Source organism: Pseudochaenichthys georgianus, chromosome 7 (genome assembly GCF_902827115.2).
Source record: "Pseudochaenichthys georgianus chromosome 7, fPseGeo1.2, whole genome shotgun sequence".
Classification (NCBI taxonomy): domain Eukaryota; kingdom Metazoa; phylum Chordata; class Actinopteri; order Perciformes; family Channichthyidae; genus Pseudochaenichthys; species Pseudochaenichthys georgianus.
Genome location: NC_047509.1, coordinates 27,536,783 through 27,555,055, shown reverse-complemented (window position 1 = coordinate 27,555,055; position 18,273 = coordinate 27,536,783). Strand labels below are relative to the sequence as shown.

At 40.6% G+C, this 18,273-nt stretch overlaps 1 protein-coding gene across 1 annotated transcript in view; it reads left to right on the top strand.

Annotated features, from left to right (window-relative positions):
- celsr3 (cadherin, EGF LAG seven-pass G-type receptor 3) overlaps positions 1-18,273 on the top strand; it is a 127,021-nt gene that overhangs the window by 89,183 nt on the left and 19,565 nt on the right. Inside the window, exons 20-27 of the mRNA XM_034087251.2 lie at positions 100-309; positions 7,007-7,205; positions 9,480-9,671; positions 9,755-9,941; positions 12,253-12,420; positions 13,007-13,133; positions 13,684-13,890; positions 17,566-17,740. Coding sequence (XP_033943142.1) covers positions 100-309; positions 7,007-7,205; positions 9,480-9,671; positions 9,755-9,941; positions 12,253-12,420; positions 13,007-13,133; positions 13,684-13,890; positions 17,566-17,740 — 1,465 coding nt within the window. The remainder of the gene's footprint in view (positions 1-99; positions 310-7,006; positions 7,206-9,479; positions 9,672-9,754; positions 9,942-12,252; positions 12,421-13,006; positions 13,134-13,683; positions 13,891-17,565; positions 17,741-18,273) is intronic.

Below are 18,273 nucleotides of genomic sequence, written 5' to 3'. Positions count from 1 at the left end.
TGCTGTTCATATTTATATCTTCATATTCATTTCCAGTCATTGTTAAATATATTTAAAGAGTGGATGTAGTAACTTGTTTGTCGGTGTCTGCATGTTCAGCTTGATTCTCTGGAGCGGAACGAGACGGAGCTGAACACCATCATGGAGAAGAAACTGGCTCACCAGCTCCGTGACGTCACCGAGGCAACCACCCGACTCTACGGCAACGACTTGCAGATCGCCGAGCGGCTGCTGTCCCGCCTCCTGACCTTTGAGACCCAACAGACCGGCTTCGGACTCACCGCTACTCAGGACGCACATTTTAATGAGGTAAGAAAAGGAACACGATTCAATTATCCATTTCACTGCGTTTCCTTTCTCCCTGTGAGTCACTCTGACATCTGTTCATATGTCTCTGTAAGAGGGCGAGCAGTGAGGGCAGTTGTGAAGCTATGTTTCTTGCTGTAGCATATGGTGGGATATATGGAGTATTTGCCATTAACAAGGGATGTAATTGGCATTTATGATTCACCTCGCTGTTGAAATCCGATACACAATACCCAAAAGCAGCATTGTCAGGAGGCACCCATTCATTGCATGGCGGTGGTGGCGATGTCGATAGGGACTTGGCTTGGCAACTGGAAGGTCACCAGTTCAAGTCCCGGCAAGACCAAGTGCTACCGAGGTGTCCCTGAGCAAGGCACCGTTCCCTAAATGGCAGCACACTGCTCCTAACACTAGGATGGGTCAAATGCAGAGAAACAATTTCCCCACGAGGGATTAATACAAGTCCATCTTATCTTATTGAATAATGATTTTAAACCATAGCAAACTCTTCTTAAAGGTCACATGTGAAGTTGTATTGACGTGTTGGTAATTAAACATTTTCCTATTCAAGCCACACATATTGATGAGAGGTACATTTAAAGTATCTTTAAAGTGCATCAAATGTCCAAGTTATGAAACATGACAGGCAAGATGGTGATTGTGAATCCAGTACTCTGTGAAGTTGATTTCAATGCATGGAAATCCTAGCTTGTTATGAACTCTGTATCCTCTCTGTTTGAACAGACTTACCTGGCATTGTTAACAAAGACGAGTGTACAGTAACGACTAGCTAATCTGCACACTTGAATACTTGATAGCATTTTTGGGTTTGATATTCTACTATCACAAATGTAATGATTTATAGGTTATTTAGGTTATTTCAAGGACTATACCAGATTTCCACTATATACAGTATACTGCTACCAGCAACAACAGTCTGCCAGAAGACATGCTGTTATTTAAAACTGCAGATATGATTGATATCGTGTACAGATGCTTTGACGAGTTCTTCAGCGTGATGTCTTTTTTTTCTGATATGGGAGGTAATGTTGCTATGGCGATGCAGTGACAGTAGCTCATACTGCAACATGTCATTTCCCCAAATGAACTGACAGCGTCTCATTTCACCTGATACAGCCGCTTCAGCTGAGGATCATTTTAGCGTGTCAGCGTTTTGACATAAAGGCGCCAACAGAGATCTCCGTATCATTTTGCTGTAAATATTTAGCGTACACATCAACTTCAGCTGACAGCAAATGAGATGTCCATGCATCACAAGTGAGTGGCTGGCAATTATATTAAGTAAACCCCGCCCAATCTGGTGTCAGTAGTTGACACATTGCACATCACTATGGAAACAGTGAAGTAAAATTGACATGCTGACAACAGTGTAAACATTTTCATTAAGCGGGAGAGTTTAATTTCAAATCGTGGGGAAAATGTAATTAGTCAAATGTTCCTTTCCGTCTTTCAAACACACATTGTTACACTTTGCTACAGTACACATCTACAGTAGTAGTAATAAAAGTAATAGTACAATTATTAGAAGTCATGGTAAAGTATTACTTTTATTGTGTTTCCAGCTCTGGACGTAACATCATGAGCATCAATCAATGCAATACGTAGCTAAACAGCAAAACATTCTCACTTATATCATGAGAAAAGTAAGCGTTCAGTTACGTATTGACATTTTTCCTTGGTCTTGTGGTACATATCGCCTTTATATTTTAGTTTGTATGTCGGCATTTCCATTGAATAGAATCTTTGTTATTTCCCTGGAGGCTCAGCTGTATACCACTTTCTTGTTCTCTATACATCTGATCTCTATAAGCTTTGCCAGGTAAACAGGGCCTCTGTGTTCCTAAGGCACAGCAGAGCACATGTGTCTGGAACAGAATATCCCATCATGTTTGTTATAGTTGCATTGACATTTTTCCAGAAATCTTTTAGTTTCGTGCAGCTCCAGACACACAGAGCCTCCAACAATGGTGGCTCTGATCTTGTTATAAAGAACATTGTTAAAGTCTTTCCATAGTTGTTACTTACAGTATTACATTGTCTAATAAACGTATTATGCCATTCTGTTTGAAATGCATCACTGATATCAATTGTTTTTTTTATTCAAGATTTTTACTTTCTCTTATCTCTTAAGGCTGAGGTCTTTGTACAGTATTTATATGAGAAGTATAGTGTTGAATAGTAATCTCACACTACCTGACATAATCATTTATGTATCTTTATCTGAAGAGTAAGTTCCAGCATGTTTATGCAGAGGGAGGTGATTCATATTCAGCCGGGGCCATAGAGGGCAGTTTAAAGGCATTTCTTTGGCTCTCACATGTTTCTGCACTTGAGCCAGAGGAGCCTTTCATAATTTATGCTAACAGGAAAGATGTTTCCACCTGATGACAACTATAACACAGTTGAAATGATGCATACCGTCATTGTTGGGGCTAAGAGCAGGTTGCTATAGAAACTGAGTAGGTGTGGTAGTATCATCTATGTCGTTTTGTAATTAAATTAAAACATTTTAGTTAATATAGTTAAGCTTTTGTAAAAACACTTACATTTGAACAGTAATACACACAAATCTATGTATTAGGGGGCATTTTAAAAATATTTCCAGCGTTAAAAGATCCTGTGACCTTCACTCTGTTTATTTTGTGGTTCTATATAAGCAATACAACAGGGCATGACATTAAGGATTTTGGGAGATGGCCCTATGGGCCATCTAAGCTAATTTACAGATGGCCCTGAGTCCAATAGAGATGGCCCTGAAAAATGCGCGCGGACGAAATGACTCACAAAAGGTTTGGGGGACCTGCAGGTCTTAGATGCTGTCTGGTGCATTCTCTAGAATTATAAGATGAACCACCACAATATTATATTGTACAATTTCAATTGTATTCTTAATTTCACTTCTTCTTGTTTGTGTTTGCTGATTCAACGACTCAATGGCCCTCTGTCTGTCAGAGGGCCACTGACTGGGGTTGAAGATGGAAAATGTTGAAGGGACACTCCCTTTCTGGAGATCTTGGAATCTTTTCTCCAGGTGCTTGATGAGCAAACGCATAATGTCAAAATGTCAAATTATAATCCCTGTCTCTGGACCACCATAACAAATCATTTATATCATAACAAATGTGAAATTATATTCCTGTCTCTGGACCACCATAAAAAAAAGTATCTATTAAAACATGTTATGCCCATATTTACTTATGAAGAAAATATTTACTTTTGAAGAAAAAATATTGAATATTTACTTTGAAGAAAATATTATTGGGCACATATCTATGACTTTGATTCTCTTTTTTCGGGGGGGGGCTGCAGCTCAGTCTTTCTCTTCTTTCCAGGTTGTTCACCTTGCTTTGGTAGACTAAGAAACATTGTAATACACTCTGACTTTAAATTATTTGATCATTATGTATTCAGCATCAGAATCCGTAACAAACTGAAATTCCCGCGAAAATGTGGTTGCATTCGATTCATTGTCCGGGTAGTATTCAGTTGCGCCACTTATGTGACAGACAAGAATAGTCAACTCTAATGTCTAACACTTAATGTGGAGAAAGAGATGTCCTGTATGGGTTGATTGTGCGTTGATCTGTTGGTAATGCCTCGGGGTTCCGGTGGGCATGTAAACAAATGCATAATGCTGCGCTATACTTTGTGGCCTCACCCAGTTGCATAGCGACACTTATTGTGTAGTTGTCTTTTAATAAGCAGGTAGTCATATCATTAGCTAGAACTAGCTGGATCTGATCGATATGGACATAAACGCGAGTGAAGTCTAATCTGACGGGAGAGAGAGATCAGCTGCTGCTGCCGAGTCGACACGCAGCTCTGCATAATCACATGCAGCGGTGAGCGGACAAAACGCACACTTCAGGTTAGAATATCACACGTAGCTATTTTAATTACTTCTCAAACTACCTAAACTATTTATAGATGTGTTTAGTTTTACTGTCGGGTCACTCATTACTGGATCCGCGAGCTGCATGATACTGGCATAATAGATTGCCCGATTGGGCAACCAGCAGGTGAGGCTTCATTGCCCGAGCTAAATGCTAGATGGCCCCGGGCCATCGGGCAGTCCTTAATGTCGAGCCCTGAATACAAGCTCCTTGTAGTTGATGCCATGTGGTTGTCACATTGTATCTACTGTGCTGTACATTCACCGAGTTAAAGGAAGAGCGCATCTTTTCCTCTGAGGTGATCAATGAAATAAAAAGCACTCCCGTTTCTCTGATTTAATACACACTTGTTGCACACTGGCTGCCGTTATCACACTGTGAATAAAAGAGAAGGGATGCCATCCCATATTTCTTTACTCCCTATTTTTACAAACAGCATCTGTCAGAGCCTGACTCGTTAAATAAAGTCTAAATGATGACTAATTATTTATAAACACTCATTCATAACGATCTTAAATGAACATGAGTACTTTGTTGGTGAACTCGAGAGCATCAGAGCCTCACGCCTGGTACAGTGTATTGCTGCTTGTGATCAATACATTGGCTAACAAGTACAGTTGCTGTAGCAACACAGCAGCAGCATTGACATCATGCTGTAGTGAGTGAAATTAAAACCTCTTCCTGTCTGACATCTGACTTTACTGTTTCTCCTGACAGTAAATCAGAAATTTGGTCATTAGGGTTTAACATTCGGAGTGTTTCTCTACAGCAATATAAGCAGCCTTATGATGCCACATGTGTACAGTCATGATTTATATATTCAGTTTGCAGTTCCTAGAAAACAGAACCTGAACTCGCCTCATTGTAACCTGTACCTCGGTGCTGCCCACATATCATCATCCTGAGTTAATGAGGCGGCTCTGGTTTACCCTGGCACCGCTGGAGAGGAGCGGCAGGCAGCCCATATATTCTCACCCATAAAAAATAGATATCATATATCTGGTAATACTTTACACGTCACGTTAAGCAGCAGCCTTTAGGCCAGACGAACAGGTAATGTAGAACACAGTTACTATAGTAACCCAGCGGTGGTAGCGGAGCCCCGTGGCTGCAGGAGAAACAAAGGAAGGGAGGCAAGAGGAGTCTTCACATGGGGAACCTGGCGATGAGGAAGACATCTCTCTGTCAAGAGAGAGTATACTCCAGATAGGGCTCACGTCTCATCAAGTACACGGCAAAAATATGCCAAATTAGTTTTATAATGAGGCAGAGAAAATCACATATCGTGTGAATGAAATATTCATCAAACAGCGGTCATTCGGACACCAATGCACCGCCCAACAGGTTGGTAATGTATTTCTCATAGTGGGAATCTACAAAAATGAAGGGTCAGAAGAGATGGGAATGTTATTAATAAAGAAATACAATTTAAGAAATCGAATGCGATTTAAAAATGGTTTGGTTCGAATAGTTTAGAAATACAACATGTTTTCTAGAGCTATGTTGTAACCGGTGTCGTGCTGCCTCCCAGTCGCCCTGTGTGCCCTGCTCCTCCTCAGCCTGTAATCCTCTCATCTGCTGCAGCTCTGTGCTTCTCCATTGTTTTTCAGCCTCTTTATATTTCGGTAGACAAAACCAGGCCATCCTTGTTAGCACAGTGTACAACCTGATAGGGTGTGGAGCTTAAGACCCTGCATTGCATTTCTATCGAGGAAAGCCCTATTTTCAATCTGAATAATATCATTTAAGTTACTGCTTTTCTCAACTTGACCACATTATGATGAACGGAAACTGGACTGCAAATGTCCTTATCCTATTTGCTATCACTACTTCAGTCAAATCATGTTGCGCAAGACCTTTTGCAGGAATTTGCATAAATACTCCAATAGCTTCAACAATCACTCTCCTTGCTCACAATCTCCTTCCAATCACAACTATCAATGTGCTTTCCAGGCCACCTTTCTCTCTTTCCTTCCATCTCTGAGCCAAGGTTAACCTTCTTTTTATAGCTATATGTTTTATATTTCCCTTCTCATTGCCACTTCCTTAGCCACAGTCCTTGTTCCTGACTCTTCCTACAATCCACCACGTTGTTCCTATAATGCAGTCTATATTGTGTTCGTTGTCGGTCTGAGGGTTTTCTCGTGCGTTTCTTCTCCCCGGAGCCTCGTGTGAGACTGCAGTGCTTTACTGGGTCTGGTGCAGTCAGACTGCAAAGAATCACATGAAGCATTTCCCTCTCTTTCTCTCTCTCCCTTGATCTTTGAGATGACTCTTTTGTTTGTTCAGAACATTTTGAAACGCTGTGCAGTCTAGACTATATATAACCAGTTTATGAAATGAAAAGGGGGCGCTGCGCCTTAATGGCACCATCGCTGTGGTAAAACGGAGCTATAATTGGGGTCAGGACGTGATAATGAACCTCAGATTGTTATGTCTCGACCAGAAACGGTTTCAAACTCAAGTTACTCCCTCTATTCGGCGTTATTGTCTGCATCCTTTGGGTAGTATTAGCTGGTTTCTGCAACAAAAAAAATCGCCTTTCTTCATATCTAGTCGAATGTATTTATTGTAAGTCGCTTTGGATAAAAGCGTCAGCTAAATGCAATGTAATGTAATCTACTATCTCCATTTTCCCTTTCTGATCCAACATCTTGATACGTGTACTTTCTGTGTCTTATATGTTATTGTTGTCTCTTTATCTGCTGAAAAACACATCTCCACTACCTACTCTTGTGCATTTCCTTTCTCCCATCACTAAACATTCCTCTTCCCTCTGCTTGCAGAACCTGGTGCGAGGTTGCAGTGTTCTGTTGGGTCCTGGTACCTCGGGGCTGTGGCGGGCTCTCGCTCAGAGTCAGAACCACATCCCAGGGGGCGGCCCGGCGGAGCTGACGGAGCTACTGGAGCAGTACACCCAGAACCTGGCCCAGAACATGAAGCTCACCTACCTCAACCCTGTGGCGCTGGTTGCTCCAAACATCGGTGAGTTCAGAATGACTCCACACACAGCCAGAGCCTCAACACATATTACAACAGATCATCTCTAACCAGAGCCGCTAAAAGAGGCTAAGTCAGTAATACAATGATAATCTTTACAGACGATTTGCAGTGCTTTTCTTAGAATACTGTAAATCACTGCTGTGAAATGAGCAAGAATGACTCATTGTAAAGCGGGAGATGAACAGCGCTAATGCAAATTATGATGGCACAGGCAGAGCGCTGGCAGCAGTACAGAGAGATGGATTTCACACTCCCTCTCTCACACACACACACACACACACACACTCAATCTTCCAGCACATGCACAAAAACCCTGAAGCTCTGTAACGACACGGCCAGCATGCTTCACTTAGAATAGATTTACAGATGCTGAACACACACGATCACACACATAGAGTAATACAAACACACAGACACGAGCACAATCACACACGCACACACACGCACAATGAAAGGCTGGAACACCTCTTTTAACTCGTGAAAAATGTTATAAAATCATATCAATTAAATTGGAAAGAGACTAATATAACACACACAAATGTACACACACACACTATACTCTTATACTGTACTATACATCTGTAGGTTTGGCCATGTGTCCTGTGTTACTTAGTTTGTGTCATCTTGTCACACGTATGTTTCTCACTCTCGAGATGTGTTGAAATACTGTTTAATAATCCTTGCCATATTCAACAATGTGAGGTGTTGAAAGAGCAACAACAGCAGCTTTGGCAGGGATGAAGCCAGACAATGAATTTCACGCTACGTTAATGCTCTTGGCTACTCACACATTTTGGATCCACGAGAAAAGCCATACAACCAGAACTAATGAAACCTATCAACGTTACAAACTAGTGGATATTGCTTCATCAGCTTCTTAAGTGTAGTTTGCTAACACAGTTAATCCCAGACCTGAACAACATATAAAATAGACTTACCAAAATGAATTGCCTGCTTTTATTTCTGTCCTATGTTTCTCTCATGTCTCTGTTACTTCACCGTTTCCCTGCCAAACACTGTCAGATCATCTTAAACTGACAGCCTGATGCTCATCTCCAGACGGAGGGTGCAGAATTAGCAGCAGCATCAGCAGTGAAAGCAGAAGGAATAAGAAATACAGCCCACACTACATTTCACACTCCTACACACACACACTGGCAGTAAATGCTCTCAGCCAAATGCTATATGAAAAATAACATCAGAAAAAACATGGATGAACCCGTCACGCACCCATCTGTTAGCTTCCAATAAACTAGTTATTTCTTTGTTTTTTCCAGTTGGTATCAGTCATTAAAATGTGGTATATTCAATGATATTTCTCTAATAAATCATTTGTTTCTCCATCAAAACTGTCATTACAGACTTTGGAAATCAGAAAAAATGACTCTTAACACAACAACACACACACACACACACACACACACACACACACACACACACACGTTCAACATGTCTGTTATATTGAGTGATCTCTCTCGGTATGGAGTGCTGCTCCACTTCTGTTGCTTGCTCAAGTGTTTACTCATTATTGAACACTCCAAATTGACTATGCACTTTCTGTTCGCCACCTCATTTCCCATAATACGACAGTTCCTTTGCTCATGTGTGTGTGTGTGTTTATGGATTTTGTATTTGCTCTTCAAAGAGTATACATTTGTTTATCGACACATTCAATTTCGGTTTCACCATAAATTGTTTTGTATTGTATAGTACCAGCAATAAATCATAACTACTTTTGTTTGGAGACATTAGTCATACTACTACAACGTTTCATTATGTTAATCTGTAGTAGCGTCTAGGCAGCAGTGTAGTTTAGTGCGCCATGAGGTCTGTAGTATACAGCAAAATATTTTTTGTAAGATGCTATTTAGATAGCAAAGATTGTTTTATCTTTGATTTAAAGTGCTCAATTGAACTGTCCTGTACTATAATAGATATTAATTTATCTGATGATATGGCCCAAAAACAAAACCCTTATGAGAAAATATAATGGAATAGAGGTTAGCTTAAAATAGCGGCAAGTCTTTGGCTCTCTATGCCCTCTTTACAACATTGAAGCTAATGCAGCGAAACATACTTCAAATGATAGTCTTAGATATAAACTGCCTGTCATTTCAACTCGTCACACTTCAACTAGTAATTATACCAAGGTCTCATAATGATGGATCAATGACATTATTTCTGTTTATGTATTCTGAACATGACATAGGCCTACTCTACTATTGTGTCTAATCTTGCTGCCTGTTTGTTTGTCAGTCATGAACCTGGACCGTGTGGAAAACCAGACCCATGTGCGGCGGCGTTTCCCACGTTACCACACCACACTGTTCCGCGGCCAGACCCTGTGGGATCCCAACACGCACGTGATACTGCCCCCTGCTGCCCTGGTGCCACAGCGACAGCAACAACAACACAGCTGGAAGGAGAAGGAGCGCACAGAGAAAGAGCGTAAGAACAGACGCACAAGCAGAATGAAAGGTTTGAAAGTGTAAACGGAAACAAAGATACTAACACAGACTTCTCTGTTTTAGCCGCGGGTCCTCAGAACACTGATCCGGCCTCCATCAGTATCTCAGCCAATCAGACAGGAGAATACACGGCAGCCAGACGCACCGTTTCCCTGCCAGAACCGCCCATCACCATCGTCATCCTGCTGATCTATCGCAGTCTGGGCGGCGCCCTCCCTCCAAAATATCACACAGACAGGCGGGGTGTGAGGTAGGAGTCAATCTCACTCAGAACAAATCTCATTACAGAAGCTGTCTGAATCCTCTTAGGAAGGAAACATGCTGGATTACTCATATGTATTTGTTTTATATTACAGGAGTATCACATTATTAGAACCATATTTTAGACTGAATACACTTTTCTTTAAATGTAACCATCAACCTGAAATAATTGTGTAAAAAAATGTAATAATAATAAGTGGCACCATTTATTTGGTTTATAAAATGTGGTAAAGCAAACAGGGTTAATACCAAATCTCCAAATGGCTCATTCTTTCTGATCACCCCAAAAATATATATTCCATATAGGTGGATAAATAATTAAACTGACATAAAGGCAGCTAATCTTTATATTTGAAAATCTCTAATTAAAAAGGTTGAGTATTTTTGCTTCATACATAAAGGATACCTTAAACGACTGATTGATTGATTATCAAAAGTCAGTTGACTGATAATCGATGATATCTTAACATCTGTAACTTTCTGTCCTTTCGCTCATGGTATCACTTCTTCTCTCACGCCTCTTCTCCCACCACTGTCCCCCTCTTCTCTTTCTCACCTAACCTACGGGCAGTGTTGGGTGTAACGCGTTACAAAAGTAACGGAGTTACAGTAATGTATTACTTTTTGCTGTAACAAAGTAATGTAACGCATTACTAATGAAATGTGGGTAATATACTACCCGTTACAATTCTCAGTAACGCAGTTACAACACATTTTAACCCGAAATTAAATGGTATTTTGTTTTTTAAGAATTCACTAACATCGTGAGACATTCCGACACCAGAGAAAAATTGTGCGGGTAGATTAGTTATCCTGGTGTTTACGTAATCAGTCAGGCTGATCTTGAAGGAGGGCCGGTTTTTGGCATAGGCAGTCACCTAGGGCGCCAGATCTGGGGGGGGCACTGCGTTGGTAGTTCTGGGAGGAAAACAAACATTTTTGACTGTTTGGCTCATCCTAGTTTTTCAGCCTTGATGTAACAACATTCATAATTATGACAAGGTAACACCCTTTTCACCCCGGTTACACTTTTAATTTGCCCTGTACGATGGGCACTGTAAGTTATGAAAGTGGGGGATGTTGACTCAACAGGTGTTATTGGATTGAGGCTGATAACTACAGCTCAGTGAGGTAAAGGACTCTTGAGTGTTTAGATAGTTCACTTTAGTCTAAGTTATCTCAGTGGGCCTCAAACGGTTTGGTCACAATTTATGTAAACACATATTTCCAAGGCACTCCTTTATAATTATTAGGATAAATAAAAACAGGTTTGAAATCATTCCAATGTATACTATAGTCTATAGGACAGTAAACCAAAAATATAATTCAAAACTGGAGTTATAAAAAAAATGCATGAATACATAAATGTTAACTAGGTAAAATAAGATATGAATGAACAACAAAAATAAAATAAGTTAAATGTATTTGTTATTTGGTTATTAAAATGTAAACCGATCTTTTTCATATGGGTGTTTTAAAGTTGTACCCCCTAGAGTCTAAATCTAGTCTCTAGTAATTGTGTGCTCAAAGTGCACCAGATTGAAGCATTTTACTTTAAAATGTTTTAAAAAATCTTCCCGGGGGGGCATACCCTTGGACCCTCCTAGAGGATGTGGCGTCCACCCCCCAATTAAAACATGTTCATACAATAATTAATACATTTGAAACCTTCTTTATTTATATAATGTCAATACGTTTCAGTTTTTGTAGTGTATTGATCTTTTGCAGAGATTTTTCATTTATTCTTTATATACTCTCTTGTGTATTCCTTGGAGGGGGGGGGGCACCAAATCATAATCTCGCCTAGGGCACCAAAATGCCTAGAACCGGCCCTGGCCTGAAGGGTCATTCAGTAGCCTTGTTGTTAGTAGCCTTAAGGGCCTACACAGTTGCTGCACTAAACTACATTTTAGCATTTAAAATACCTAGCCATTATTTTGCGGTTCATTTGGTGAAAGTAACTCAAAAGTAATATAAAAGTAGTGTAACTCATTGCCTTTCAGAGACAGTAATATTTTAATGTAACTTATTACTTAAAAAAGACAGTAATAAATCATATGTACTGTATTACATTTTGTAAGTAACTTTCCCAACACTGACTATGGGCTTAATTACAAAGTAACACACTGTCCAGTTTCCAGTAGGTGTCAATAAACTGTCATTTAAGCCCCATTTAGTGTACAAATCCTGCTCCTCTCTGCTCACCTTGTCTTTGTCATTTTTTACTGTCCTAACCAGCACATGAAACTTTTCTTCAGTCTTACGGTACGGTAACTGTGCAATCTCTCTCCCTCCCTCAGACTTCCCAGACACCCGGTAATGAACTCCCCGGTGGTCAGTGTCTCTGTCTTCAACAACCAGACGTTTGTGGGCGGACACCTGGACCAGCCCATCCTGCTTGAGTTCAAGCTTCTGGAGACGGCCAATCGCAGCAAGCCACTGTGTGTGCAGTGGAACCACAGCAACCAGTGAGTACAGGCTGTATATTGGTATACTTTCAAACAAGATATAGGATGAGACCATACTCTTTGTATCAATAAAGTTTGACGTTGTGTTGAAAAACCCATTCATTCTATAAAGCTATGCCAGTTTTTGTACCTCTCCTCTGCTCAGTGCCACTCGCTTATTTTGACTGGACCACAGCAAAGCTTTTGCCAGCCCCAACATCATGATAAGGTGTCACTGTGTACAAAAGTTACTGAGTTAAACCACAGCTCTTATAAAAGTAGAGCATTAGTAGTAAAGATGTTGTGATTTATGGTCAATATTGTCAAGCGTTAACTGGAATTACAACATTTTAAATTTCAATTTATTAGTGTTTTTACTTTTTAGACAGTGCCACATATAAACCGTGACACACATGATATTTGAAATTCCCACACAAGCCGCAACACTTAACCCTTGTTTGTAATGCTGATGGATTTTAAGATGCTTTCTCGTGCTCTTCCTGTGGTCCAATTTTGCAGAGTTGGAGAGTCAAACTTTGATGTATTCAATCTGTCTCTTTTAGAATTAGACTTTTTCATATCTAACCCTCTCTCTGTCTCTCTGCAGGTATGAGATCGGGGGTTGTTGGACGGTCAGGGACTGCATGGTGGTCTACAGGAACACCTCTCATGTCCGCTGTCAGTGTCAGAGACTGGGCACCTTCGGCGTGCTGATGGACAGCTCACACAGAGAGGTCAGTGGTTGGTGGAGACAAAACATTTCATTTAATTCATATGCCACTCATCATAATGAGGTCTGTATTGGATTAATTGAACATCTCCTATCCTGATCCCGCTGTTTAGACACACATACCTATTTCTGCAAGTGTGTCAGTTCTTTTTTTAACTTTTAAACATCTAAGCTGAAAATTGCTAGATTTAGTGGATGTAAAGGTTTGAAATCCCACATAATTAATTCGGCCTGACATTCTGAGGGCTAAAGGAAGCTTGTTACAGCTGTAGAAGATTTTCACGGTTTAATACAAACCCCCTGGCCATCGCGGCACCGCATACTAAGAGATGATGGATCAGATGTGGATGTTTGAGGCTAGAAGAGTGAGGAATCAGAAACCTCATGCCTCAAGATGAATTTAAAGTTCTATATTTCTACAAATAAGGTGTAGTTTACATGAATTGAAGACGTCTTTAAGATGTTTAGTTCCTCTTTTTCTTTTCCTCTTCCATACCTGTCCATCTTCCATCAACTGACCCCCTCTCTCCCTCCTGTCCTCTTCCTCTGAGCAGCAGCTGGAGGGGGATCTGGAGACCCTGGCCCTGATCACTTACTCCTGTCTGTGCCTCTCCATGATGGCCCTCCTCTTCATTGTCCTGGTGCTCTCCTGCCTCCGAGGCCTCAAGTCCAACATGAGAAGCATTCATTCAAACACAGCGGCGGCCATGTTTTTGTCGGAGCTGGTGTTTCTGCTCGGGGTCAATCAAACGGAACAACAGGTACGATTCTGGTGTGGGAAAGTGTGTTTGTTTCTGTCGCCCTGTTTGTTTAGTTGTGGCTTTAACTTCCTTGTCTTACTCATTTGTATCACTACAGTTCCCAACTTGCAGTGTTGTGAATGAATAAGATGTATTTTTCGCCTCTAAACTGTAGCTACCAGTTGAAACGACCTTGCCTTACACTGTTTTCCTTCTAATCACCCTCTGCGTCTCTCCGTCCAGGTCATCTCTTCATCAGATGTGTGTCTGGTTTTGTAATGCTCCTTTTTGTTAAAATACTCTACTACTACTTTTTCTTCCTCTGCCTCTTCACTTGGTCTCTTGTTTCCTTCCTCTCTCCTGACATCTTACATTTGTCAGTTTTGCGGCATCACAGATGTGTGTGTGTGTGTACGTGTTTATATGTGTTTAAAGAGCAGCGAGTCTTGTTGAGAGGGTACTGCAAATATGTGCTCACTCAGCATGAAATCCAATTAATCAAGCTGTATACCTCCCACAGTAGGGCTGTGGCGATACGATACACGATATTCAGCCAACGATACGATATATATCACGATATTCAGCCAACGATACGATTCGATACGATTCGATATAATTCGATACACTTATATCATTTTCTGAAAGATTTTAAAGGGACAGTGGGATTTTGGTGACATCTTGTGAGTGTTCTATTGACTTGGATTGAATTAATTCAACTGAAAACTGAAAGCATCAATTATACAATATATGGCTCTGACAGAGAGTCTACAGTTTGCAAATGCTGGACAAAATTAATCAAAAGATGTGGTGAGAAAATTAGTTTCATTTATTGAAACAGTGCAAACTGTAGCTTACAAGCCTTTGAAACGTAAGTACATAAAGTGCAGTATCACAATGGACAATGGAGAATTAAAAGGTGCAGCAGGTGGCGGAACACGGGGGATTTGAATGGGACTTGTTAGAAATTAAAATCAATGTTTTGATGGCATAAAGTACCATAAACATACCGTCAGTTTAAATGCTGTTTTATACTGAAAAACCAGAAGTTGTTGTGCACAACCAGTTGTTGAGCTTTTATTCTGAAAATCCTTCATCTCCGGTTAGCATTTAGCATGTGGCTAATATACCATTTCCTATAGAGGTGAATTTAGTAGCGATATGACACGGAGTGTTGCACACCGAAACCTACTGATTTCAACACTACAACTATAGACGTCGAGATATTATTATTGCTGAATATTAAATGAAGGTACAGTTTATTTGAATACGTTTGTTTACAGACGTGGGTAGCATGAGACAACATTCGGAACTACCGGAAATGATACCAGCCGTGAGGTATTTTTGGAGTATTGATTACAGCGTTTAAAATGTATTAAATGAAAAGTCATGAAAGAGATAAGGAGGAGAAAAGGCGTGTTTAGTTATATATTTAATGTGCAATGTCTGAATCCTCTGTAATGCGCAACAACGAACATTGGAGACGTGGAGGGCCGATCCCCAGCAGCGCCAACCGGCCCACAGGGAGGATTCAGCAGAGGATATTTAACAGCTGGAAAGGTGGAGCTCGCTCTCTTCCCTTTGCTCACGAGAGCCAGAACAGCTGTTTTTCTGACTGAAACATCTTCTGCTTGTAACATTACCGCGCCTTTTATTAATTAAAGTATACATTTGAACATTCTCAGAGACTCAATTAGTCTCCTTTTTAAAGCTTCTCTCCTGGACGCGAGTATAACGAACACAGTTATCAGACTTAATGTATCGATACCCGCGGCTGAAATATCGATACTTTCTCGGAAAACTAAATATCGATATATATCGCAAGATCGATTAAATTGCACAGCCCTATCCCACAGCCGACCGTACATCTCTTACGTGGGACTCCTCACTTCTAGCCGAGCAATATGTTCTGTAATTCATGTGCATCATGCTTCGGAGAGCATGTTAGTGCTCGCAGCAGTCCTGTGTTTGAGTCCACACTTGTTATGACACGCTTGTGCATTTATTAGTCTTTCTTTCTTGTGGTGTGTAACTTTGAGTGTCTTTTAATGTGTGTGTGAGTGTGAAATTCATCGCCTGGCTGTATTTCTGCCAAGTTGCTGCTCTGTCTCTCTTGTCTCTGGCGGTTTTATAAGGCATTTATACTGAGCTTCTTTTAACCTCAAAATCTTGGATGTCAAATTCTCCTTTCTGTATCTTTAAGATGTAGTGGCTAAGCTGTAGTATTTCTCAAATTAAGTATTTCTCCTTTTTCAAGAGTCCATGACGCTTGAAAGACAGGAATGTTTATTTTGAAATGTTTGGGCTTTCAGCTGCTCTCCTCCAGAGTTTGACAGAGAGAGAAAGTCAAATTTAGATCTGAGTTCAGTTGTCGCACTTTAAACAAAAACAGGACGGACAGCTTGAGCCTTTTGAGCTGTAATCCTCCTTGTCTGCTGTTTATATTAGTTTAGGACACATGAAGAAATCACACCAGACTGTTTGTTCTCACTTTATTTTTTTTGTATCAAAGCCTGGTTCTCAAAGCTTGCTGTCAGTCGCCAGCAGCCATCCTTTTAACTCACGAACCTGTGTGTTATCAAGACTTTTTTTTTTAATTCTTTATCTCTTAGAAGACAGTGATTTGACCTTTCAGATGTGTCTCTTCTGTAATTCAGAGCCACTTGAGTTTGAATGGCATCTTTCTCCTCTGGTTAAACAAACAAAAGAGACAGAGGGACAGAATTCAAATAAACCTCTTCAGACATGCTTGAATGCAGCCTCAGGGTAATTTCCTCAGAAAGCCTAAATGCTAATATACTGCATTATTCATGGGGAAGTTTAGCATTACTTCCAATTCAAACAGCAGGACTTATCTCACAAAAGTGATTTGAAGTTTTTCTCCTGCCCTGACAGAAATGACTGGGATTCCTTCTTGATCAAATGCAAACCCTGGCATTTGATGGAGCTCAGAAATGTATGCTATGGCAGATTACAATTCTCCTAGCACTGATATGACGTCCTTTCTGCATTTGTGCTGCATCCCATCTAAAGCAATACATACCATTTCTACATGTCCTTCAATACTAATTGATTTAAAAAAGATTAAAGTAAATATATCACCTGTGTAATTTCCATAAAAGCTGATTTAAAGATTTAAATATATGATTTTAAATGAGTGATTTAAGCAACGGAATGAATTATGAGCTGATAATCCCCTTAAAACCAGGAAATAGAATTGCCTTAACGATCACATTACCTGCGTTATTTGTTGTTTTCTTTCCTCTACCAACGGTGCTCACTGTCATTCCCATAATGGACGTTAACAACGCACTCTTGGGGGTTATTACTTTAATTCAGCACATTAACGACATCAATGTATATTCATATCAGTTATTTTGTACATTTCCTGCAGACATACTCTAACATGCTGCCGTAAACTGTTCATTAGTCGCTTTAGTAATGAAATGATGAATGCCTGTTACTTCATTGCTGACACCTGCTGCGTTGTAATAAAGACTTGTTGGTGGCTTGCCAAGACGTCTGCATCTGTCACAAGATCAATACAGAACATTTTTCATTTCCCTTCATCTTTTCCTTTTTTTTCATTGCCTCTCCTTCTCTTGTTTCATATCGGTCTTTTATTTTCTTCCCCCTTCTGCCATCTTCCCCGTGGTTTTTTCTCCTTCCTTTAATTATGATCTTTCTCTCGCCCTCCAGTTCCTGTGTACAGTCGTCGCCATCCTTCTGCATTACTTCTTCATGTCCACGTTTGCCTGGATGTTCGTCGAGGGGCTTCATATCTACCGCATGCAGACGGAGCAGCGCAACATTAACTACGGCGCCATGAGGTTCTACTACGCCATCGGCTGGGGCGTGCCCGCCATCATCACAGGTAATAAACACACATACAGATGCAGACATGCGAGATCTTTGAGATATTTGTCCGGAGCATGTCTCTGCATTCATGTCCCTGTCACATTTATACATTTATGAAAACACACTGTCATAAATGTACACACATCACACACACACACACACACACACACACACACACACACACACACACACACACACACACACACACACACACACACACACACACACACATTCACAACGAGTCTGGCTGTGTAGATAAGGTGTCCTTTTGACACTTGAATTAAATAGGTTTCTGTGACATTTTAATATAGATAGGAAAGTACACACACACACACACGCACACGCGCAGGCCATTTCTCCCTTGACACATATGCTAAGAAAGTAATACCTTTTTCTGTCTTTCTTCTTCTTTTACACACACACACACACACACACACACACACACACACACACACACACACACACACACACACAACACCGACCGCTGTCTCACCTTTCCTCAAGAATTGATTTCACTTTCACACACACACACCATTCCTCTTTCCTCCG